We start from the raw sequence: 25838 nt of genomic DNA on the forward strand, positions 1-25838 counted from the left end.
ACGAGCAGCGCAGTGGGGAGGCCAGCAGGAACTGGAGCTCCTCACATGGAGCACCCAGAGAGAGGAGGGGAGGGAGGAGGAGGGAGGGAGGAGGAGAGAGGGAGAGTCCAAGGGAAGCAGTAAGGAGCGTCTGGTTAGGGATTACCTCCCGAGAGACGGAACAAAGAGCAGCACAGCAAAAGAATAAAGACGTGACAGAGGGAAGAGAAAAGGAGGCGTGATGGTGTTTCGTTTCCCGAGTCAAGACAGGCAAGTCCTCAGTCAAGCCCCAATTCAATGCCCAAGTCAAGACTGACAAGTTCCAAATCAAGTCCAAAGTACAGTAAGACAAGTTCAAGGTCAAATCCAAAGTCAATTTCCAAGTCAAGCCTAATACGTTCCAAGTCAAGACTGGCCAGTCCCAAGTCAAGTCCCAAAGTCAAGAGTGACAAGTCCCAGGTCAAATTCCAAGGCAATTCCCGAGTCAATAATGTCCTAAAACCTAAATCCCGAGTCTCAAGTCAAGTCCATTAGCCACACGGGCAAGTCAAAAGTCTGACAATGGTACGTTTCCCATCCTTAACGGGTCAGAATGTGTATCTGTTTGTAATTTAAGTCACACAAACAAAGTGGGGAATTAAATTGTGACATGCTGGAAGTGAGTAGCGGTAATGCTAAATGCAATTGTATTTATTTATATGCCGTACTTTTAAAATCAAATAAACTAGTATTTTAGGTCAAAATGCTGAAGTGAAGACACAAGTCATTGGTGTTAAAGTCCAAGTCTAGTTGCAAGTCTTGTGTAGTCTTATCAGTCTCAAGTCATCGACACTTGAGTGCACACACCGGACGACAAGAGACCAACGAGGAGAGCAGAGAGAAATGTTTACGGTGTGAGTAGAGATGTCGTTAAGTGTATTTAAATTGTAATTAAATAATGTTTACTGTTTTTCACCAGCATTAGGACTTCGTTGTTTCTGGGAAATAGGGCCGAAATAAAAAAGAGGAAGGAAGTATACGCAATAAAAGTAAAGAACAATGATGTAGGCTGATTTTTTATTCTGAGTCATAGCGGCAAGCAGCACCACATCCACGAGAACGAGAAAAACAAGTGAGGTTTTTAAAAATATACTGGGTAATACAGAAGAGAGAGGAGAGTATCCCAGCTTCTACAGCCTGACAATTGTTGCAATCGTGCTTCTTAATGTGTGCAAGTGTAACTACGCATGACTGTCAAGCCCAGCTCACTGCACATCAAGAGGAAAAGTCTTCTTACTTTCCCACAGACAGAGGAGGAGGCTGCACACAGAAACGCTCTCCCACAGAACTCTGCTGCAGAAACCCCTCACATGTCAAACAATAGGACAGAAACGGCCCTTTGAGAGCAGACAACTCTAGAAAAGCTACTTAAATTCTACTTACATGTGTTGATGGTGGCAGGTGGCCGTGTGTGAGTCCTGTACACGTGCAGAGAGGAGGAAAGGTGGTTGAAAGTGCATAAAGCGCTCCGAGTGTGTGAACGTCGGCCTCACACTGACTGCACAGAGCCGCAGGAGTTAACCTCGCTTCCTCTTTCTGCTGCAGTTTCACACACCGCTGCTGCTGCTGCTTTCAAATGTGTCAATAGTAGCATGGCATAAAGTTGCATCAAAGCATTATCGTGTCATACTGACTCGAGTATTTCTTTTTTATGCTAAGCTAAACTTCAAATCCACTACATTTTGGAGGGAAAATATTGTGTTTCTGACTGCTCTACATATATTTAAAACTCATAGTTACTAGCTACTTGTTACTGTTATCCTAACCCATTGCCAAACTATATTTGAAAATAGTTGATTACATTTGGATCTAGTTAATGGATCTCCAAATGGGTATTTGTACAACTATAAGTATTTACTTTATTTAAGGATCCAGGTAAATGTGCACCACATGTATTTTTTGTGATACAAATAGCCATTGTGCATAATGTGTACTTTCACTTTTAGACTTTAAGTAGATTTGACTGAATATTTCTGTATTTCTGCTTAAAGGTGGGGTGGGTAAGTTTGAGAAACCGGCTCGAGATACATTTTTTGTTATATTCCATGGAATGCTCTTAACTTCCCGATAGCAATGAATATGTTAAATGATTTGACAATAAATAGCCTACATAAAAAAAACATCATCTCTGGAAGCCGTGGCGCTGTAAAAAGCACGACCAATCATCTGAGCCGGCCCGGCTAAAGTAACTGGATGGCCTACCTGCCTGTCAGCCTTCCATCTGTGCACAAATGTATCTCGTGCCCTCATTGGTCATGTGCGCGTTCGTGTGTGTTGGAGGAGGGGCTCTGTGAGAATGTCTGAAGAAAGGGGCAGATTTTTTCCGGTTGTGTAGTACTTTCAAATTCTAGCACACTCGAGCTGGTTTCTCCATTCTTACCTACCCTACCTTTAAGTAAAGGATATGAACCATTCTTTCACCTCTGCAAATGTTACCAGTTCCAAATTAACCATATTTATTTGCCTTACAGACTTAACAGTAAACTTTATACATGCTTCAATGCCACCCTGCAGTATCTCATGATGACCTCCTTGTCTGGTGTGTGTTCTTGATGTGTGTTCTTGGTGTGTGTTCTTCATGTGTGTTCATGTGTTGTGTATCTTCATGTTTTGCAGATGCGTGTTGCTGCAGAGCTCTGATAGACGGTGTGAGGAGGAAGTAGTCTGTGGTGGTTTCATCACTTTCATCGTGCTCCACCGCCATCTTTACTGTGAGATCTGACTGTAGGGCAGTGGTTCTCAAACTTTTCCTGTCAGGCCCCCCCTTTGGAGAAAAAAAAAAGTCGGGCCCCCCCAACACAAATAGTCAGGCTCAGTGGCGGCGCCAGAGATTTATTTTGGGGATGCTGTGGGCAGGGGCGGCGGGTACTGGCTAGGGAAGGCTAAGCCTTCCCAAATATTTGTGTCACTGCATCCTGGTAAAATAAAAATATAATGTATAATGTGTGTGTGTCTTTGACATTAGCACTGCTATGCAGCCGCCTGTGCCCTGTACTACGAAGCCAGTTCAACAGACCCTGGATATGTTTGAGTTATCTTAACTAACCCTAACAAACGAGATCTCGCTAAGCGGTCCACAACGCTGGTTATCAACTCGGTAAATCAAGCCAGGGTTTTTCTCTCCAGCTGAGAACGCGTTCATGTGAAAGGGGGGGTTAGCTACATTTGACCAATCACAAACAGGGACAAGTGTACTGACAGCGCAGCGTCATACTTCATTAATGAAAAGTAAACTAATATTTAAAACATCCATGATTTAAACATATAATCCAGGATACAAGCCACAGAGTTGCACCTGCAAGGTGAATACAGAACAACTCGTTAAAAAATAAACTACAGAGTGTTTGAAAACAGTTTTATAATAGCCTACTGCCCCGTCTAAGACACGAGGGGATCTGACTTTAATTACATTTGAGTTGAGTGTTTCGTCAACTTAATGTGTTGCTTAAGATAATACGTCTACATACAGTATGTGACAATGTAACTAGGCTAAGACCCCAGCCACACGAGGACGAAAACGGCCGTTTGCGTTACTGTTTAGTGTCATATAGACCGTTCGGCCACACGAGGACGACCGAATACGGCACTAAACGACTGAGGAAATGATAACGGGTCCCAAGGTGGATAGAAATGCATACGCAACTCTCTGTGGGGCCAACCGGCTCCGTGTGTGCTCCCTATCCGAACATTTTCAGATCACTGATAGTGATTGCGTAATAGCCCCGCCTGTCCCCACCTCTTCTGCTCACCTCCGCTTCCCCCGCGCCATTGCTGAAGTGTTTCGCCACCAACAACAACAACAATGGCGGATCGCAGAGTTGCTACAGTTAGAAAGAATCTTCCACCGCTTCCAACGCTTCTCTGCCCATTGACTTTGAATGGGGATGACGTCACTTTGCCTCGCTTTTCGCCGAACTGCATTGTGGGGGAGCGAAGCGAAGATTTCCAGGATGTCCAGGATTCCAAAGTTGAGCAATGTTCAACTTTGAAGCTGAGCTGGACACGCCAGCCAATCAAACACGTTTATGCAAATCTGACAGTAGAATCGCTAGCCAATCAAACCACGTGTATGCTGGGAGAACCAGACCGCAGTTCATTTCCTCTTATTCCAAACGAGAAATTACGGTAGCAAATCACCCGGTTCTTTACGACCAGAACTATTAACGGGATACAAACCGGAGGAACCAGGCGTGGAGGGAGGTGGCAGAGGCAGTGGGTGGAACTGGTAGGTTTCCGCCTGTTTGGGGAGTTTATATATATATATATATATATATATTGCTCGCATAAAATCCCCGGGGTTTTTTGCTTTGTATGTCGGGGGCGGGAGATTCATGCGATTGGTTGTTGGTCGCGTTGCTCGCAAAAAATCCCCAAGCTGTCAGACACGCCCAGCTCCAAGATTTTCGAAAAGCTGCTGTGTGGACGTACCGTTACGGAGCGTCCACACAGCAGCTTCAAAAAAAGCTTGGAGCTGAGCGTGTCTGTAGCTTGGGGATTTTATTCAAGCAACGCGACCAACAACCAATCACATGAATCTCCAGTCCCCGACATACAAAGCAAAAAACCCCGGGGATTTTATGGGAGCAATATATATATATATAAACTCCCCAAACAGGCGAAAACCTACCAGTTTCACCCACTGTCTCTGCCACCTCCCTCCATGCCTGGTTCCTCCGGTTTGTATCCCGGTAGGTGAAGAGGGTCTGGTCATACAAAACCGGGTGATTTGCTACGGCGATAGTTAGTTTCTCCTCCAACTTTTTTTGAAATATAGAAATGAACGGCGGGATATCTCTCCCAGCTTAGACACGGTTTGATTGGCTACGGCTTGAGCTGTCAGATTTTCCGAAACGGGATTTGATTGGCTGGCGCTGGCTACTCCGGCGTCAGAAGTTGAACAATGTTCAACTTCTGACGCCGGAGACGGACCGCTCTGCTACCCACAATTCAGTTCGGCGAAAAAGCGAGGCAACGTGACGTCACCCCATTCAAAGTGAATGGGCAGATTGAAGCTGTCGACGCTGTAGTGTGGACGGGCCGTTAGAGAATTAAGTGGCTTAAAATGGAAATAAATCACTCAATTTGTTCTACTTTTACATACAAAATAATGCTTTTTAATGTAGGCATATTTATTTGTTTTGTTTTACTTAAACTGCCTGTAAAGAAATTAGTTTGTTTATTTAAGTACATGTATGGACAAACCAAGTCAATAAATGAGTAGTAAAAAATAAACAAATTAGATTTTTCAAGCTACTTTGCAAGAGTCAAAAAGCGTGAAAAAACACATATTCTCCAATAATTTTATTCATAATTTTAATATAAACAGTTAATTGTTGAATAATTTACACACAGCAAGATTTTTATTTTCATATCATTGCAACATTTTCTGTACATGTCACTACTTGGCTCTCCTTTGAAAACATAGAAAAAATAAATTGTCAAGCGTTCATTTAGTCATGGCACATTTTTGATCCTGTACAATATGTATTTCTGTGTGTGTGTGTGTGTGTTCATTATGTCGATATATGTGATACATAAAGATAATGGCACATTTGGATCCAGTGTGAGGGATGAAGCGATCTCTGTGGGTTGTTGTTGTTTTTTTGGACTGTACATACACACATATACACCTGCTGTCTGCACCGATGTCTCAACATAATGTTTACACAACATATCCCAAAAAAAAATTAATACATCAGCATATTCATCGGCAATAAATGACATTAATAAAAGAGGTATCCTGCAGGACTACACACAGCATTCTGGGGACCACCTATGTGCACTGAGGAAGAGGAGAAGGAGGAAGAGGAGACTAAGAAAGCCGTGATAAAGACTTCAACACAGACACAACTCCATAGATTTACAGCACAGGGAGAAACAGAGATAAATATTTAGGGGTTGGTGTGTAAACTGGAGCAGACCACTGAGGACTCTAAAGAAGAGGCCACTTCTTCCTCACTGTGTCGTCTAACAAACACCTGCGACGCCATTTTTAAACATGGCGTCCCTCTCCCTAATCAAAAACACAAATATGAACATCATCATCATCATCACACTACTGACACACAGTACGAATCATTCAGAGCTGAAGGTGTCTTTATATTGAGCCTTCTTTAAAATAAATAGTTTGATATTTTGGGAAATAGGATTTTGTGATCTGGTTTTTGAGAGTAATGTACTTCTATGAATGATCCGTTTAATAAGATAAGGGTTCCCACACCTTTTAAAACATCACAGCATGGTTTAAGACACTGATAATAGTTCATTAATGTTTTCACTGATCATATTTATAATAAGAAGTAGCAGAATGTACTATCATCTAAAAAGAGGGAGGCTTAAATTATGGCAAAAAATATTCTTTAAGCAACAAGTATGCAGATTATTTTCTTTGTTTCAGAGATTTATTTTCGAGTTGAAGAAGTTAACCAAATAACTTAAATGTCTATCCTTTCACAAAACATGTAAATTAAAGCACTTAATTGACACATGTCTATCTTCATAAACTTAAAAGGCCTTGACTTTCTCTAGATTTTCACTAGAAACTGTCTGTAACATATAAATGCTAAAGCTAGCTAGCTCAGCTAAGCACAAGGACAAACAGCTAGCATGGCTCTGAGCATACACAACGAGATCTGCCTGAAAAACCAGTTTAACGCTAAATGTTTTTGAACAAATCAATACGTTTCAAAACATTCATTTTAAGTAGGTTGCTTGACAGGGAATTTCTTAGTTGAGGACTTAAACTTAGTATATAATAATTAAAGTAGATTAAGGTAAGATTGGTTGGTAAAGACAAAGCTAGGCTAGCTTTTCCCCTCCATTTATATTTCTTGTGCTAAGCTAAAGCTAACTGGGCAAGCTATTTCCCCCTGTTCTTACTCTATCTGTTAAGCTAATGCTAATTGCGCTAACTGTTTCAATCTGTTTCTTTTCCTTGTGCTAAGCTAACCGGATGCTTCCAACTTCTTCGTATAACTCTCGCAAAGATACAAACAAGCCTATTTATCAAAATCTCAAACTATTCCTGTTACACCTCCAGCTTTACAGTCTAAAATGTATGGCTGTTAAACCATGAGTAAAGTTTTTTTATATATATATTTTGTTTAGCTTATTCAGGATTTCATCACTCGTGTTTCCTCTTCTTCAAAAAGGATGTGCAGTGGTCTTTTCCAGTTTTCACTTGCTTACATACATAAAAAAAACACATTTGCAAACTTAACACACATCTCTTGTCAGAAACAATTTCATACAACGCGACTGTGATTGGTGACGTTTTGGTGACACAAGAAAGGCGTTACGGGTGACATGCTGTTGTGAACTGGAGGATGGGGGGGTGAAATGCATGGCGACATTCAGGACATGCATGGGGTTTTAATAGCGGGGACGTTTAGGCCACATACTGTTTGTTTCACAGGGTAAGCCCTCAGACTGGAGTTGTGCTGCTCCGGTTGAAATACAGACAGACTCGACTCTGTGTAGTGGGTTGTGTCATGAAAAAGAAAAGCTATCCTCTTAAATTTAGAAAAAAGTTATATACACATTGATAACAATGTTTAATTCATAATGTACAAGAGTAGTAAAAGTTTACAGTCAGAAAAAAGTAATTGTATTTGCCCTCCATACTTTGGCAAAAAAAAAAAATCGAAATCAACATCTCTAAAATGTAATACTTTTTTCTTTTAACAACAAAACAACAACACATACAATGCTTTGTTCTCACCCTGCGCTGAGCACGCTCCATCCGAAAGGTCATCAGAGTTCAACAAAACAAACTAAACTTCCCTAAAACTCAAGTGCTTTCGCTTTTCCTGGGGGGGGGGGGGGGGGTCTGCTGTTATTTACAGTTAAGAGCTTATTAATCGGTTCATTTTCTTTCAAATGGAAATTGTAATGTGTTGCTAATCGTGTGTTTTTGCATGTGTTTTGGGGACGCTGCTGACTGATGTTGATGAGAAGCGAAAGCATCAAATTACCCGCTGGTATAATTCACAAAGCTTAGCAGAATAGAGACAAAAGGTTAATACACATTACAGCATTTCTTACTCTACTAAAGAACACAGGAAAAATAAAATTGTGTTGGGCGGTGGGGAAATCCTCTTTAGTGATTGGTGGAGCTTCTGAGAGGAGGCGGGGTCAGGTGGGGCAGTTTGAGCAAGGCACTGTGGGTCGGGGGCGGGGCCCTGTTTGCTGCCCCCCTCCCCCGACCTGCAACGCCCCCTCCCACCACCAGAGGGCGATACACTCCACATCACACAGATAGAGAGGAGGATTCCTGATTATCATCGAAAGAGGGGGAATATTTCAGATTTAGAAAATGTTGAATGTTTGTTGTTGAAAACTTGACTTCTCCATGTTTGCTTCGGTCAGAGTGGATAATAAAAAGTTGACTCCTCCTCGTCCTTCTTTATCCTCTGAACCGCAAAGCATCAGGCCGCCTCCCTGAGACGAAGAGTTACAATCTAGATCTGTTTAAAAAGTTTGTATGGCACACAGGATTGTCCCAGTCCAGGGTAAGGGAAGAAAGGGGGGGGGGGGGGGGGGGGGAGGGTCCTCCTATTTTCTAAATCTTTTTTGAACCAGCTCAGACGTCCTGATCATCCAGAAAAAGACCCAATCCACGGCATTGACAGAAAATAAAGGTCATCTCTTGATATTCACAGTAGAAAAAGATATACAAACAAAAAACGAGCGCAGGAGACGCGGGGTGATTAACAGAAGAAGAAGAGAAGCACTTCCTGTCAGCTTTAGTCTGGATGTGATTTAAAATTAAAAAAGCACATACAGAGGCTCCACGGCTGCTTAAAGGTGATCACAGATATGCATGTAGAGCTTTTAAACTCTACATGCAGTCCAGAGTGTGTGTATGGAAAACACACACGATAAAACTACACTTGTTCTTCCTGCACCCAAGGAAAGCTTAATTTGAGTCAATTTATCAAATGTAGAAAAGGATAACTGTCTATTTACCGCCTGATCTTCCACATGTAAGGGTGTGAAACAAACAGGGAAGTGTATCCTTAAACTCTAAAATCAAGATGTTTCGAAGCCTCCCGCAGGAAGGAGAGGAAGAGGAAACACGAGGGGTTTAAAAACACCAAAGGAATTGATCAGCAGTGTTGGTAATGTACGATAAAATGATATCATTGGACACAGAGAGACTGACGGGGATGATGTAGGCTCTTTAGACTGATTCCTCCATATGCACTGAGGTAGACTCTGGCCAAACACAAAGACGACAATCACTAACTAACTATTTAACTAGCACTGCTCTCCAATCGGCTACGCCACCTGTACAATAACAAACTAGGCTTTTCATTTTTTACATCGCTTCCACTCTCAAAAAAACACCTTAAAAATGCTCCACTAAAAAGCTAACTGTGTTCTTCTTCTTATACAATGACAATAATAAAATAAATATCTGGTATTTCAAAGATATGGGCATCATCTTAATTAAAAATTGCATATGCATTGTGAAGACACAAGATAAGCAACGTAGGTCGAAGGTGGAGTTGTGTCTAAAGTCCAAACTGCTTCTCGCTGTAGTGTATACAAACATGTACTTTTGGGAGTACTTTTAAGATATTAGTACACAGTTGTGGAGTCGCGACACAGCTAAAGCTCCACTGTTTTTCTCTCAAAACTGACGGGTTTCGGATTCTTTTTTTCTGCTTTTATTTTCCAAACCGTCACAGGTTATTTACAAAGTACAAAAGCCCACGATTGAAACTCCTCAGAATAATTCGCTAACATCCTAAACCTCAGGCCGATCCACAGGGTCACCGCTAACGCCCGAGCTCTCACCGACCTCACCCGGCAACACGCGGAAAACACCAACTTAAAATGTTAATAAAAAAAGCCCCGAAGACTTCTACTTTCTTCCAGCTAAGAACACATTCCTACAAATGTGGATGCAGCTTTGATTCTCCATGCCTCTTGAAATGCAGAGAGAGCACAGAGGCATTGTGTGTGTGTGTGTGTGTGTGTGTGTGTGTGTGTGTGTGTGTGTGTGTGTGTGTGTGTGTGTGTGTGTTACTAGCCGATAGAACTAGCCTGGACGTGGCTCTGGGTTTTGAGAAGGCACTGGTAAAAACATGGAGGCAGCTTCTCTGCTTTCTCTGATTCTGACTTTGGCTGAACTGTAAGAGCTGAGTGGGATCGGCTTAGAATGGCAAGCACATTTTCTGTGTGTCAGGAAGTATCACCTCACCCGTCATGTGGCTAGAGAGCGCGGAAAGGGTGGATTATGATGTAAAGAGACACAAAAACTAACTTTTTAGTGTAGATCAACAGGAATGTTTTAGATTCCCGGCAGGAGGAACAAACTTGAGATACTCCAATAATACAAATGAAGTGTCTTTATGTGTGTTTTCTGGACTTCAGTTCCAACTAAACCCTGGAATGTCAGACCTGAGTGAAGCAGCTGCTGCACGCCAGGTCCTGACTGCATGTGAGAGCGAATGAGAGGATTAACACTCGCTCACACACACTCTCTATCCTTCAGAAACAAAGACAGCCCCTCGCTCCGACACCTGCGTCGGAACTTTCCGCTTTCGGCAACGAAAAAACGTGGAATTTCCCAACAACTGGCTGATTCTGAACATTCAGCGACGTTCAGGAAGACTGAGGAGGAGTGTGGGAAGTTGAGCTGTGAATTAAATTAAATCTTCCAATTAACACTGAGGTCCTGACACGGAACGGCGATGCTACTTTTCCCGGTTGTATAAGAAATGTGTTTTTACAGCACCTGCATTTCGCTAAGAGATTATTTTAAGGGAGGGTAGGGCTGCACAATTACTCAAAATTGCAATATGGACTGGTCCAAAAGGCAACAAACGTAGTATTTAGTAAAGGCTAAATTAAAGCAAATATCTGGATAAAGTATTATGATGATGCAGAGAACTCCTGGTATTTAACAGATTTGATTAAAATCCGTTTTAGGTACAGTCAGGTGTGACGTGAGGCCCCTCGCAAAGTTATATGATGAGACCGTGCTGCGTCACATTTTCGGCTCAGATGAGGCCCCCTCCGCGAGGTGAGGCCCCACGCAGTCTGCATGATCTGTAGGGAGGGACGGCCCTGGGTACAGTTCCTATTAATAGAAATATTTTATTTAGTTATTTTTTGCAAATTGCGCAGCACTAAAGGGGACACATGCTCGTTTTCAGTAAAGACGTTTCCACGCCGCTAAAATGCACAACTGTATGTCTTAATATAGTTACATTGGGTGAGTAATATAGAAACGATCTCCCTTACAGTTGTCATGAATAGGGACATAAGCTCTAGAGACTGAAACCGCTTTTTTGTACCAAACTGTGAACGTGTTATCACTGCTGTAAAGTTCGGCATTTTTTCATGGAGATTTAGATTCACTTTTTGAGCCTCTGGTGGCTGCATGGTGAACTGCAGGTTTCGTAGGCTTCACTGCTCGACAGAGGCATCCATCAAAAAACTGTGTCCGTGTTGTCTTATCTCCCAGATTGTGGGGTGGTAAGCAATCCATATTTCCATTAGTTTGAGCGTAAGCACAGAAAAAAGCGAGTTTTTCATGATATAAACCCTTTAATTTCGCACCCTGCCCTGATCCAAGCAGCACGACGGTCCCGACACCAGGAAGAAAATCAGGCAAAGGATCTCTCGCTCTCTAACCTCAGCGACTCAACAACCAGCACCAACATGTTATAAAATAATAATCCTGTAGACCTCAGCTCCAGCGGGACGTGAGCAGACAACAGGTGCACTTCCACCCACGAGACCTCGCTCCCCTTTTTAAAGCTTTTTTTTGGTTATTTACGTCCGTTTTTTCCCGTTGTTGCCTCCAAATATTGACAGCTCTCAGCGGGAGCAGGGTTTATAAAAGATGATGCAGTGAGTTGACAATATTTCGGGGCTTATATATCCTTTCCCATCCACACGGAGAAACACGGTTGGGCCTAAGACGCACTGATGGTAGATTAGTGTGATTTCAGGGGCTATAAAAATAAGAAAAAATGTAAAAACCCAGAAAAAAACCTGGCAAAACAAATACTAGCAAAGCTTCTTGATGAAAAATATTACAAATATGAACTATTTACAAAAGAAAACATCAATAGGTCATATATTATATATGAAATATTGGTATGTCAACACCAATATTCCATATATATATATATATTATATATATTTCTATATTTCTATACCCACTCAAATATATCAAAGCAGCGGCTATTGGTCAGTCTGAGGAACTCTTTTGTCCAATTCTTAACTGTTTAAATATCCTTCAGCCATATAGTGAGGACACAGAAATAAAAACCGAGGAAGAGAAGAGGAAAAATAAATTAATTCACCAAAACACCCGGTGAATCTGTGTGACGTTTGGAATTCTGCAGAACCAAAAAAAAAAGGAAAAACATTCCTCGAGGAATAATAATAATAAAGTTTGTTCTAGGATCAAGTTGATAGACACTTTGTTTGTAGGCCACGTACAAAAAGGCCACTATCCGAGTTTCACTTGAAGAGATAGAAAAAGCACAGAGATGTGGAAATGCTGATTGGTGGAGGAGGAGGAGGAGGCGGGACGAGTGTAAGCAGCCTTCTTGGTTGTCTAAGGTTTGTCGTGTTCACAGTTTTAGTTTTCTATCTGTTTCCGTCACGAGGAGTCCTGGAAACGTGGCAATAGTGAAAAACAATATATAGAAAGTCTGATGTGTTGTTAGAGGAAGTTTGTAAAAAAAAAAAAGCATCCGTTCGCCTGCCTGTGTGGGAGGCGAGGGAGAAAATAAAAAGTCCTGAGATCTGTTTTTTAGTTGAAGGGCTTCTCCAAGAAGTAGAAAATGATACAGAAACGATGGACAGTACTGAAGAAACTGAACCGTTGACTTTCATTAAATGTATTATATCAATTAATTCCACATTACTGTATTAAGTTAGTGGAAAGCAATAGCATTAATTAACCTAATATTGAAACTTAAAGGTCACCTATTATGCAAAATCCACTTCTTCATGTCTCTTCTACATCAACATGTGTCCCCTCTTCTTCATGTCTCTTCTACATCAACATGTGTCCCCTCTTCTTCATGTCTCTTCTACATCAACATGTGTCCCCTCTTCTCCATGTCTCTTCTACATCAACATGTGTCCCCTCTGTGGAAAGAGACTCTGAAAGTTTCAGGAACAAAGATTCTCTCTCTTTTTGATCCATTTCTATAAAAACCTGTCTGAAAATGAGCTGATCAGATTTTGGCCACTTTATGATGTCATAAAGTTGTTTTGGCTTGTTTAACCATTAGCCAATCAGCAACCAAGGTAACCCCCCCCCCCCTTATCACCTGAATCTCCTCCTAGAGCACCATTGTGTTCTTTCTCGGAGAATCAGCACTTTGGAAACAGGGCTGAAACAGAGGGGATTATGGGTAATGCTGCAATGATCTGTCTGGTGTTTCAGCCAATCAGAGACAGGTTCTGGATATATCTGAGAGCTGTGATATATTGATGAAAAACAGTATAATAGGGGACCTTTAATATTATTGCTTTCATAATACAGTTGTGTGAAATCTGTTGACATCATACGTTTAATTTAACTCAACGGTTCAGTTTCTTTTGTCTTCAGTGTGAAAGAGAAAGGGAGGTTAAACAGTTTTTATGGAAACAGGAAATGTTAGGAAGGGCTGGATCTGGGCAGCGATAAGATTCGTCCGTTTTTCTTGCCCCCGTTCATGTGTGTGTAGGGGACGTGCTCCTCATAGTTCCCCCTGAGGGCCACCGAGGGCCCCGAGTCCCTGCTCAAGTCCTCTCTCTGGGAGTAGGAGCAGGGGTCCAGGGGGATGCTCTCCATGTTGTCCAGGTCCAGGTCGTAATCCTCGGCCTCCGGCACTTTGTTCTCCTCGCTGTAGAAGAAGGAGAGATCGTGGAAGGACGGGTGCAGCTCCTCCCGCAGCATCTCGATGATGTCCTGGAACAGAGGGCGCATCTTCGGGTTGTACTGCCAGCACATCTGCATCAAGCTGTGCCTGGAGGAGGGGGAGGAGGGAGAGACACGAGGTTTAACCCTGAGAGACGCTACAGGGGAAACTTGGACAATATTAGAACATGTCTTCTTTCTGATTGGTCGAAATAAAACCTTCAAAACTCCTAATTTACGTGTTTATTTGACTGAATTTGTGTCTGTAAATGGTTCTTGAATTCAATAAAAACGTGGACAACATTTTATTCCATTCTATTTCTATGTAAATACTGCTATATTTAAAAATGAAAATTATGTTATTATAGTTTTCTGTCAGTCAAATTCCTCGTACGCGTCAACCTACCTGTTAATAAACCTGATTCTGATTCTTCTGATATGATCACATGTCTTCTTTCTGATTGGTGGAAATAAAACCCTCCAAACTCCACATTTACGTGTTTATTTGACTGAATGTGTCTATGTGTGTCTGTAAATGGTTCTTGAATTCAACAAAAGTTAGCATTCGATAATGCCCCATTTCCATATTCAAACATAATATTTAGAAAACTTGTATTATAATAAACAGGGAAAGTTTCATAGTTAGATTTGGTAGTTTATTCTGTTTTAAATAACATTTTATCCCAAAAACAAGGGGAACATTTAGTTTTAGTGGTGTTGACTTTATTTTCTGATTCATCGAGTGATTAAAAGAGATATCCAAACCGTTGACTCTAAAATGTCTACAAAATGAAACTTTGATCCTGGCTTGATCCGATGTTCACAAGCCTCTCTCAGCTGAACACCTTAAAGAGTGTGTGTGTAGATGTGTGTGTACTCACATCCTCTCGGGGCAGTTGTCGGGTCGGTCCAGGTATCCTCCGTCCATCACGAACTTCAGCACCTGCTCGTTGGACAGACCCTGGTACGGCTGCTCCGCCAGGGTGCTGATCTCCCACATCACCACACCAAAGGACCTGCACACACACACACGGGCACACACACACGGGCACACACACGGCACACACACACACACACACACACACACACACACACACACACACACACACACACACACACACACACACACACACACACACACACACACACACACACACACACACACACACACACACACACACACACACACACACACACACACACGGGGACACACAGTTTAAATACACCTGTAATGTACTCAGGGTTGTAATATCTTCACAGGAGCCTCAGAGGACACTCACCAGCAGTCGGAGTGGGCGGTGAACACTCCGTCCTTCAGAGACTCCGGAGCCATCCACCTGACAGGAAGTAGACCCTTCCCGCCTTTACGGTAGTAGTCCGTCTCATAAATGTCTCGGGTCATACCAAAGTCTACGAGAGAGCGATATCACACACAGTATTCACATTAAATAAACATAATTAAAAAATAACACACAGTTAGCGGCTATAATTAGAACACGTAACCGCCAAAGGATCATTATGATATCAATGTCTTAATCTGTGTAACCTATCATTCTTAAAGATAACCTTGTTTGTCTGGTGATCAAAGAATCAATAAAAAAAATCAAGTGTTTGTGAAGTAGTGAGTTTACGAATGGATAAATGAGAGTTGGATTATACAGCACTTGTTGTGTGAGGGTTCGGAAACGGATGCTTTAGTTTACCGTACTTTTCGGACTATAAGCCGCGACTTTCCCCCCATTTTCTTTGTACAGCTAACGGCCACTAGGGAACCTCCTAAATCTATGGATTTTACAGGTCAAATTAACCACCTTTAACACTACGGGCTCTAGGACCGGTCCGCGCCCGCCACCTCTAAGCGGCGGGCTCCAGCAGGAAAAGCTGGAGGCCGGAAAAGAGTGAGACAGGTCGCGCGCCAAAGTAAAAGTGGAACCGAGAGACGGAACGAGAGCAAGACAGACGGACAATTTAGCTGCTGCGGCTTATAGTCCGAAAAGTACGGTAATTAAGTTGTTAAACGCAACCCGGTGTTAAAAGGTTTCTCGAGGTTCTGATTGTTTAGCAGAAATCAAGGTGGGAAACAGGCTAAGAAATCCATAAACAAGTGGCCATTTTGTGGGTAAAGTCTTAAAAATGTTAACTGGTATCGCAGAAAGAACAACAAAACAAACGAGAGAAAGGCTCAACGGTCCCATTTCCCAAGTGTTGATGTTATTCTTCTTTAAATGTAAAAACAACATGGACACTAATACGAAAATGTGTTTTAATGCTCAGAGTTAAAAAAAGTAGTAATTTCCCCCATTATTTCAATTTCACAGCACAAACACCCTATCTTCCACGTTATATAACTAAGCCTTACACAAATTTAAGTACCGTACTTGTCGGACTATAAAGCGCACCTGCATATAAGCCGCAGCAGCTAAATTGTCCGTCTGTCTTGCTCTCGTTCTGTCTCTCGGTTCCACTTTTACTTTGGCGCGCTACCTGTCTCACTCTTTTCCGGCCTCCAGCTTTTCCTGCTGGAGCCCGCCGCTTAAAGGTGGCGGGCGCGGACCGGTCATAGAGCCCATAGAGTTAAAGGTGGTTCATTTCACCTGTAAAATCCATAGATGTAGGAGGTTCCCTAGTGGCCGTTAGCTGTACAACAAAAATGGGGGGAAAAGTCGCGGCTTATAGTCCGAAAAGTACGGTAGTGCTTCTTGTGGTCCGCGCTACACCCTCCCACTAAGCTTGATGGGAATAGGGTCTTGTTGTGGTGGTTGTGATTACAGTCAGACCAATAGACAGATCATGGGGTCTCCCCGTACCTCCGATCTTGACGGTGAAGTCCTCGCCCACCATGCAGTTCCTGGCTGCCAGGTCTCTGTGGACGAACTTCTTGGCGTTGAGGTAAGCCATCCCGTCTGCGATCTCTGCGGCCATCTGGATCATCTCCTTCAGGATGGGGGGGGAGCGGCCGGTGGGGTTGTGCTGCGAAAACACAAAGAGACAGTCAGTGACTCGAGACTCAAGGCTTTTATTGTCGTGCTGGACTTAAATTCCCACTGTACGTTATACATTTATATTCAATTCATATTGAGTAATCCATTTCTTGCACAATAATATCCTGCATTATATTTGTTACTGGAAATGTGTATTTCCACATGTACATTTTCCACATCCACGTATATATATATATATATTTTTTTTAATGCTATTTCAGAAATATTTTTGGACCGTTTTAGTGTCTTAATTTCTCTTATGTACATTGCTTTGTTTTTTATGCTGCTGCAACGCAAACATTTCCCAAATTGGGATCAATAAAGTACCGGTCTGTCTGTCTGTCCGTCTGTCTGTCTGTCTGCCTGTCTGTCTCTATGTCTGTCTCTATGTCTGTCTCTATGTCTGTCTCTATGTCTGTCTGTCTGTCTGTCTCTATGTCTGTCTCTATGTCTGCCTCTATGTCTGTCTGTCTGCCTGTCTGTCTGTCTGCCTGTCTGTCTGCCTGTCTGTCTCTATGTCTGTCTGTCTGTCTGTCTCTCTGTCTGTCTCTATGTCTGCCTCTATGTCTGTCTGTCTGTCTCTATGTCTGTCTCTATGTCTGCCTCTATGTCTGTCTGTCTGTCTGTCTGTCTGTCTGTCTCTATGTCTGTCTCTATGTCTGCCTCTATGTCTGTCTGTCTCTATGTCTGTCTGTCTGTCTGTCTGTCTGTCTCTATGTCTGTCTCTATGTCTGTCTCTATGTCTGTCTCTATGTCTGTCGGTCTCCATGTCTGGCTGTCTCTATGTCTGTCTGTCTCTATGTCTGTCTGTCTCTATGTCTGTCTGTCTCTATGTCTGTCTGTCTCTATGTCTGTCTGTCTGTCTCTATGTCTGTCTCTATGTCTGTCTGTCTCTATGTCTGTCTGTCTGTCTGTCTCTATGTCTGGCTGTCTCTATGTCTGTCTGTCTCTATGTCTGTCTGTCTCTATGTCTGCCTGCCTGCCTAATATATCAATGAAAATCTTAGGTCACAGGCTCCTCCAACAGTGCAACACAATAAAACAGATAAAATAGTTAAGTAAATACAAATAAAATAGAGTAGTTGTGTTTAAATATCAGAAGCTGAATAACATCAGCGCTGTAATGATCTGCCGATGGGATGGTGTGTGTCGTACCTCAGAGTCGGGTCTCAGCGCCCTCAGGTAACTCTTCAGGTCTCCGTGGGTCATCAGCTCCATCACCACCAGGGTGGGCTGCCCTTTGGAAACCACGCCTAACAACCGCACCTGCAGGGCGGAATAAAGAAACACACTCACCATCACACAGAGGAAGGAAACGATATGTACCTGTAGGGGCTGGAGAGCACTTCAAAGCACTCTAAAGCACTGATGTTCCTCCCATGTGTCGACAGCCACGCACATTCCCTGTATACTTCGTACCTTTCTGCACAGTGCTGCCTTTGTTCAAACGGCACAGCTATGCCACTGCACATTCTGTTCGCTGCACATGTTTACATGTTCAGCGAACAGAATTTGTACTTGATTTTATTGGATAGCAGAATAGTTTTATGTTTGTTCCTAGTCCGGCAGTGGCTCAGCCGGTAGGGGCTTGGACTGTGAGCCGTAGGGTCGCCGGTTCAAGTCCCCGACCAGACCTAAATATGGAGTGTGGACTGCTACTTGGAGAGGTCCCAGTTCACCTCCTGCCCTGCCGTGGTGCCCTTGAGCAAGGCACCGGACAAAATATCCATTCCAATGTGAGCTAATCCTTGTATATGTAAACCTACTCCGTACTAAACCTGTTTCTGAGTCTGATAACCAACGTTGGCATCGAAGCTGTGCGAGTAATAACCAAGTGTCGCGTCGCGTCGTACCACGTGGTGGCAGCTGAAGGCCTTCATGACGGACGCCTCGTTCAGGAACTCGATCCTCTCCCTCAGGCTGGCCGACTCGTTGACCGTCTTCACAGCGACGCGCGTGTCGGGATCTCCTTTGATGATGTCCTTGGCGAGACCCTCGTACACCATCCCGAAGGAGCCCTGCCCCAGCTCCCGCATCACCAGGATCTTATCCCGGGGAACCTCCCACTCGTCGGGGACATACACTGCACGGAACAAGACAAAAGCACCGTTACATTGGTATTTCTGTTGTAAGGCAAGGTTATGTATATACTGTAGCCCCTTTCAACACAAGGCAAGTCAAAGTGCTTTACAAAAATGAAACACGTTAAGAAAATGGCATTTAAAAACAGTCATTAAAAAGAAAAGATAATAAAATAAACATTAAAATAAGAAAATACATGAATAAAAGTTACAGTGCAGTTTAAGATGTGAATAGTTCAATTAAAAGCAGCGACAAAAAGAAAAGTCTTCAGCCTGGATTTAAAAGCAGGTTTCTGGGAGTGCTCCAGATATTTGGAGCATAACAACTGAACGCTGCTTCTCCATGTTTAGTTATATATAACTATATATAGTTGTACCTATACGCTCACTTTGCTTTATGGGGTTTTATATTTTATATTGTTCCACCGATTCAGTTATCCGTCAGAGAGAAACCATTATTTATTTTAATTATCATGCATTGCCCCTCCTTGTGTCTATTAACCTGATGACATGTTATATTTTGCTGCATGTACCTTTTAAAGTTCTTAACAAATAATCTGAGTGAAATTTGTTGTTTGTTTTTAACTTGCGAGGTGCCATTTTGTAAAGCGCTTTGAGCTGCATGTGTTGTGTGAGAAGTGCTATGTCGCCATCAAGATGCTGTTCCCTTCCATGTGTGCAGCACGAGGTTGAACGTGTTCTACCAGTGCACTGTACAGCACTTTTCTGTAGCCTGCAACTACTTTAAACACTTTTATAACGTATATACAGTAGTGTTATGCTTCTATTTCTATAGTACTATATTGGTCTATTATTCTAGAATGTTAACTGTCTGAAGCTCAGCCTAAGTTCAACCGTCTTTACTCTTATTTACTATTCCCATGTAACTACTCTCTCTCCTCTCAATAAGTGATCGGGGGGCGTCACTCTCCAGCTCAACCAATCACCTCGCTCTATTCCCAAGAGCCTATCATAGCGCTCTGCCAACCCTTTTAAGCCTCCCCTCTCGGACAGCTGCCATTTCAGGTGACTCGACGCAACCCTTTTCCCGTCCCTCTGAATCCAGGGTCAAGCTAAGCCCCTCCCCTTCAGACCGACCCCAACTATCCATTCACCACCACCAGGGTCAAGCTAAGCCCCTCCCCTTCAGACCGACCCCCAACTATCCATTCACCACCACCAGGGTCAAGCTAAGCCCCTCCCCTTCAGACCGACCCCAACTATCCCTTCACCACCACCAGGGTCAAGCTAAGCCCCTCCCCTTCAGACCGACCCCAACTATCCATTCACCACCACCAGGGTCAAGCTAAGCCCCTCCCCTTCAGACCGACCCAACTATCCCTTCACCACCACCAGGGTCAAGCTAAGCCCCTCCCCTTCAGACCGACCCCAACTATCCCTTCCCCTACTATCCATTCACCACCCCAGGGTCAAGCTAAGCCCCTCCCCTTCAGACCGACCCAACTATCCATTCACCACCACCAGGGTTCAAGCTAAGCCCCTCCCCTTCAGACCGACCCCAACTATCCATTCACCACCACCAGGGTCAAGCTAAGCCCCTCCCCTTCAGACGGACCCCAACTATCCATTCACCACCACCAGGGTCAAGCTAAGCCCCTCCCCTTCAGACCGACCCAACTATCCCTTCACCACCACCAGGGTCAAGCTAAGCCACTCCCCTTCAGACCGACCCCAACTATCCCTTCACCACCACCAGGGTCAAGCTAAGCCCCTCCCCTTCAGACCGACCCAACTATCCCTTCACCACCACCAGGGTCAAGCTAAGCCCCTCCCCTTCAGACCGACCCAACTATCCCTTCACCACCACCAGGGTCAAGCTAAGCCCCTCCCCTTCAGACCGACCCAACTATCCCTTCACCACCACCAGGGTCAAGCTAAGCCCCTCCCCTTCAGACCGACCCAACTCTCCCTTCACCACCACCAGGGTCAAGCTAAGCCCCTCCCTTCAGACCGACCCAACTATCCCTTCACCACCACCAGGCTCAAGCTAAGCCCCTCCCCTTCAGACCGACCCAACTATCCCTTCACCACCACCAGGGTCAAGCTAAGCCCCTCCCCTTCAGACCGACCCAACTATCCATTCACCACCACCAGTGTCTTCTACCCCAGGGGGGTTTCATCGGATCGGTTCTCCCCTCCCGAATGACTCTTCCTGCACAACGGGGCCTAATCGCCAAAGTCACCATTACATTAATTTGTGTATCTCTGCAATGAATATGTATTCTTACAAAACCGTCTTTCCTGATAGAAAAGTGCATTCCTTCAAAACTGATTTTTGTTTTATTTTATTATATTTGTGTTGTATTTCTTGCATTTTTATCTCCTGTGCAATGCCTTAACAACATGCTGCTGAGTAAAAAAAAAAATCCCCAATTTGGGATAAATCAAGTATATCCAATCTTATCTAAAATAATAATAACGTATCTTTTGAAACACAGAAAAAGATGTTGCACGTCTTGAATGTCTTGCTTTTCTCACCGTCGGTGGTGCTGATGTACTCGGGGTTTGACGAGGTGATCAGAGCTCCGGTCGGTCCTTCGGTTTGTCTGAAACACAACCACAGAAACCATCTTGAGATCGACAACATTATTACGATGTGAACTTTCTCCAGAATGGCTTTCTTCATTTGTCCCGTCATACACTCCTGACAGATCCTCGGCTCAAAGTATTCAAAGTTAAACCCTATCCTTCAAAATATAACTGAAGTTTTTGAAAGGAAATCAGCTCAGGTTATATGTGGATCATCTTGATTGTAAAATATATATTTTTATAGGCAAAAGATACACATAAAGAATGATGACACGACAATACCAGCTCAAACACACAAAAAAAGAAAGTATTTACATTTCTTTGTATAAAACCATCAAAAAAAAAAAATCTGACGTTTTAAAATGTACATTTATTGTGATATTAATTATATTGAAGTAAATCTTCTTTTTTAATTAAATAGTTTGTGCTGACGTAAGATCCTACCTCTTCTTGAAGATCACCAAGACTCCCCCTCCCACAAACAGCAGCAGGATGAAGCAGATCACCGGACCCATCACGATCCAGATCAGACCTTGATCCGCTGTGAAAACAAACGGGTATAAAAGTCAGGTCTCAATTTAAGAGTAATAATCTGTCGTTCTAAAGTAGGTCTCGGTTTGTTCAGCCGGGGGTCTTACGGTTAGGCATGAAGAAGTAGGTGGTCTTAGTGAAGGACCCGTTCCCTGCCAGCGAGGTGGCGCGGACCCTCACGCTGTAGTTCCCCGGCTGAACCAGAGACAGCTTCGTCCCGCCGGACTTCAGGTAGGCCGGGCGAGACACACAGCCGGTGTGGTCCTGAGGAGACAAAACACACACACGCCTGAGCAGGAGACAACACACACACCTGAGCAGGAGACAACACACACACCTGAGCAGGAGAAAACACACACACCTGAGCAGGAGAAACCACACACACCTGAGCAGGAGAAACCACACACACCTGGGGCCTATGCTACGAACCTGGTTCAACCTAACCTGGATATGTTTGAGTTAGCCGGTTGGCCTAATCCAAAACATACGCGCTCTCACTAAACTGTACTACGACGCTGTTATCAAGTGATCGCTCAAGCCAGCCGTGTCCTATCTAGTTAGGGTGCGCGTTCACATGAAAGGGGTGGTATTTGGAGCATTCGACCAATCACAAACTGGAGAAGCGCACTGACAGCGCAGCGTCATACTTCCTGAATGAAAAGTCCAACTTTAATACTAGTCAAAAATGAAGAAGTTAAACCTTTAAACATCCATGACTTAAACACTTGATCCAGGATCAAGCCTCAGAGCTGCACCTGCAAGGTGAACACAGCTGGGAAGCAGAACAAGTGTTTGAATGCGTACATTAACAGGTTTATGATATTCACTGCCCGTCTAAACAACACGATCTGACTTCAATTACATTTGTCTCGAGTGTTTCGTCAACTTAATGTGTTGCTTAAAATAATACTTCTGCATACAGTATGTGACACTGTGAGGTTGCACACGGCCAGATACGGCTCAGCTGACTCAGATCAGGAGATATATGATACATTATGAAGTGATATGCCGCGGACTGTACTTAATGTTACTCTGATCCGGTTACTGATGTTGTGGCTGATATTTAAGTAAGCTTTCTTAACGCTAATGTTATAATAGTCAGATTGCTCTGAAGATGGAGGTGATATTTTATTAATGTTCACGTTCACACAGTCGGGTGATTTCTGCCGGCCGTCTTTCCTGCAACGGCAGTTTTTCTGTATTTCCTTTCTCCTGTAATATGACTTGATCGCTTTAAAACTCCGCACACTGAGCTCTGATTGGTCAGCAGGCGGTGCTTTCACTGAGTTGAGCTCTTAGCCTGCAACCTAACCTGGTCCCGACCAGGTTAGCTGCTTAGCATATATTACCATGGAGATCTAGCCTGCTAAAAAGAGAACCCGCTTTGTAGGACCGGAAAGCCGTAGTTTTCCCTGAATTTAGCCGGCTAAGCGAAAATCCTGCTTCGCAGTATACCCCCCTGAGCAGGAGACAACACACACACCTGAGTAGGAGAAAACACACACACCTGAGCACGACAAAACACGCACGACAAAACACGCACGACAAAACACGCACACTGCATAAGAATTAGTTTAACATGTAATCAATAGTGAATTGAAAGTTAATATACAACGTGTGTTCATCTCGCCTCTTTGCAATAAACCATATATTACATTTGAACTTCTGACATGTGATCAACGTCTCTTTAAATAAATCTGCTTTTCTTTTCGGTGCAGATGTCCCTGCTGCTGCATCCCAGTCTTCCTGCCTGCCTCTGTCGCTATGGTAACAGAGCCGGCTCCTGGGGTCAGGCGGTGCATCGAGGAATAGCAATGAGAAACCAGATCTCACATTTGCAGGGTAAACAACAACAACAACAACAACACACACACACTCACAGAACCACACACACGAGCACTGGAACGACATGACTGCAGAGAAACTAGCTAACGTTGGGAATTTAAAAAAAATATGTAAGTCGAATATACAGCAATGTTCGGATCAATTACTACCTGGCTGTCTTTGCACACCGAATAGTCTTCAGGTCCTCTGGAGTGGACATACTGGACATTTAAAAAAAGTCTAAATTGCGAGACGTTTTTTTGAACCCTAAAAAGGAAATTCGAAGACCGTATTTTATTCGGTTCCCAGGAGGGTGTATAAGAACCAGAGCCTGTCTCTCCTGGGTCTCTTCTTCCCGGCATCCATGTTTCTAATGCACCCGTCTGCTCTTTGTGCTTCTCCTTCCTACAAATCATTTCGGTTTCCTGTGCCCTTCCCTAAAGGAAACCTCCTCCCCCCCAAGTGGACTTGTTCCTGCCTCCTCCCTAAAGGCGCGGAGATGTTTGAAGCTTTTAAGTCCCGCCTAAAGACCCACCTCTTTTCCCTCGCTTACCAGTCAGTCTGAGCTATGTCATACCTATATGTATGCTTTTACTGTCTGTCCATAGCCTTTATGTGCCTTTATTCTTATGTGTGCTTTTAATCTATTCGTGTAATATTATATTTTATTATAATGGTTATGTTCATTGTGAAGCACTTTGGGAAACCCTCTGTTTTTAAACTGTGCTATATAAATAAGTGGATTGGATGTTTGAATACTGACCTCCGATTCTCTCCGACCTTCCTGTAGAAAACCTCGTACAGGATGATGAGGCCGTTCGGGGAGCGGGGCGGTTCCCATTTGATCATCACGTAGGGGGGCTCGGCGTTCACAATCTCATGGGTCACCTCGCCCGGGATCTCGTCTGCTTTCACTGCAGGAACCACAACAAGGAGACCGGCATTAAAAACACGTGCAGGCGGAAAGAACTGCATGTACTTCAAGTTGCTATCTTTTGTTCCCGACTGTCTCTAGAAAGTGGTTTCTTGGGTGCTCATGTGCTTTGAATGCATTTTGACCCACTATAAAATCCTTTCTTACATGTGTCAGGAAATCTCAATACTATTGGGGACCAAAATGTTACATTTGCTGACATTATTCTTATGCCGTTTCCTTACATGAAGCCATGCGTACTCCAACGATTCCACAAAATTGCTTATATTATACCGTACTTGTCGGACTATAAAGCGCACCTGCATATGAGCCGCAGCAGCTAAATTGTCCGTCTGTCTTGCTCTCGTTCTGCTCTCTCGGTTCCACTTTTACTTTGGGCGCGCTACCTGTCTCACTCTTTTCCAGCCTCCAGCTTTCCTGCTGGAGCCCCGCCGCTTAGAGTGGCGGGCGCGGACCGGTCATAGAGCCCATAGAGTTAAAGGTGGTTAATTTGACCTGTAAAATCCATAGATGTAGGAGTTCCCTAGTGGCAGTTAGCTGAACAACAAAATGGGGAAAAAAGTCCGCGGCTTATAGTCCGAAAAGTACGTACTTAAAAACAGTAAATTCTTGGCATATGATTCGTGTGTGTGAAAATAATTACATTTGTATCTATTCCTCGTTCTCATACATATTAAAAACCCAGAAAATAGGGTTTTAAAAAATACAAATAAATAAGTGATGAGGAAAGATGTTTTTAAATGTATTCACGGCATCGAGACTAGCCTGGTGAAATGTAGTTTTGTATCCGAATATAATGACGACAGAGCTGCTTCTACTTTGTTTTCATGCATCTACTGTACCCAGTGAACTTTCCACCGAGTGTGGTATGAAGTGTGAGGTGTGAGTGAGGCGTGTGTGTCCTCACCCTCGGGCATGGTGCGGGCGCTGACGTATGTGGCCATGCTGCAGCGCTTTGTCTCGGTGGGGTGGGTGCAGGCCATGATCTCGATCTTATAGCTGGTGAAGTGGTGCAGGTTGGAGATCACCGGGGACTCCTGGAG

At 43.6% G+C, this 25838-nt stretch overlaps 1 protein-coding gene across 1 annotated transcript in view; it reads right to left on the minus strand.

Annotated features, from left to right (window-relative positions):
* Positions 1–8547: 8547 nt before the first annotated feature.
* Positions 8548–25838, minus strand: part of LOC117442348 (insulin receptor-like) — a 125169-nt gene continuing 107878 nt past the window's right edge. The window contains 11 exon segments of the mRNA XM_034078341.2: positions 8548–14003; positions 14776–14910; positions 15175–15304; positions 16702–16864; positions 18031–18141; positions 18729–18958; positions 21456–21523; positions 21951–22047; positions 22145–22301; positions 24621–24775; positions 25703–25837. Of these exon segments, the coding sequence (XP_033934232.1) occupies positions 13652–14003; positions 14776–14910; positions 15175–15304; positions 16702–16864; positions 18031–18141; positions 18729–18958; positions 21456–21523; positions 21951–22047; positions 22145–22301; positions 24621–24775; positions 25703–25837 (1733 nt within the window). The 3' untranslated portion in view covers positions 8548–13651.

The sequence above is a fragment of the Pseudochaenichthys georgianus genome, unplaced genomic scaffold (genome assembly GCF_902827115.2).
Source record: "Pseudochaenichthys georgianus unplaced genomic scaffold, fPseGeo1.2 scaffold_414_arrow_ctg1, whole genome shotgun sequence".
Classification (NCBI taxonomy): domain Eukaryota; kingdom Metazoa; phylum Chordata; class Actinopteri; order Perciformes; family Channichthyidae; genus Pseudochaenichthys; species Pseudochaenichthys georgianus.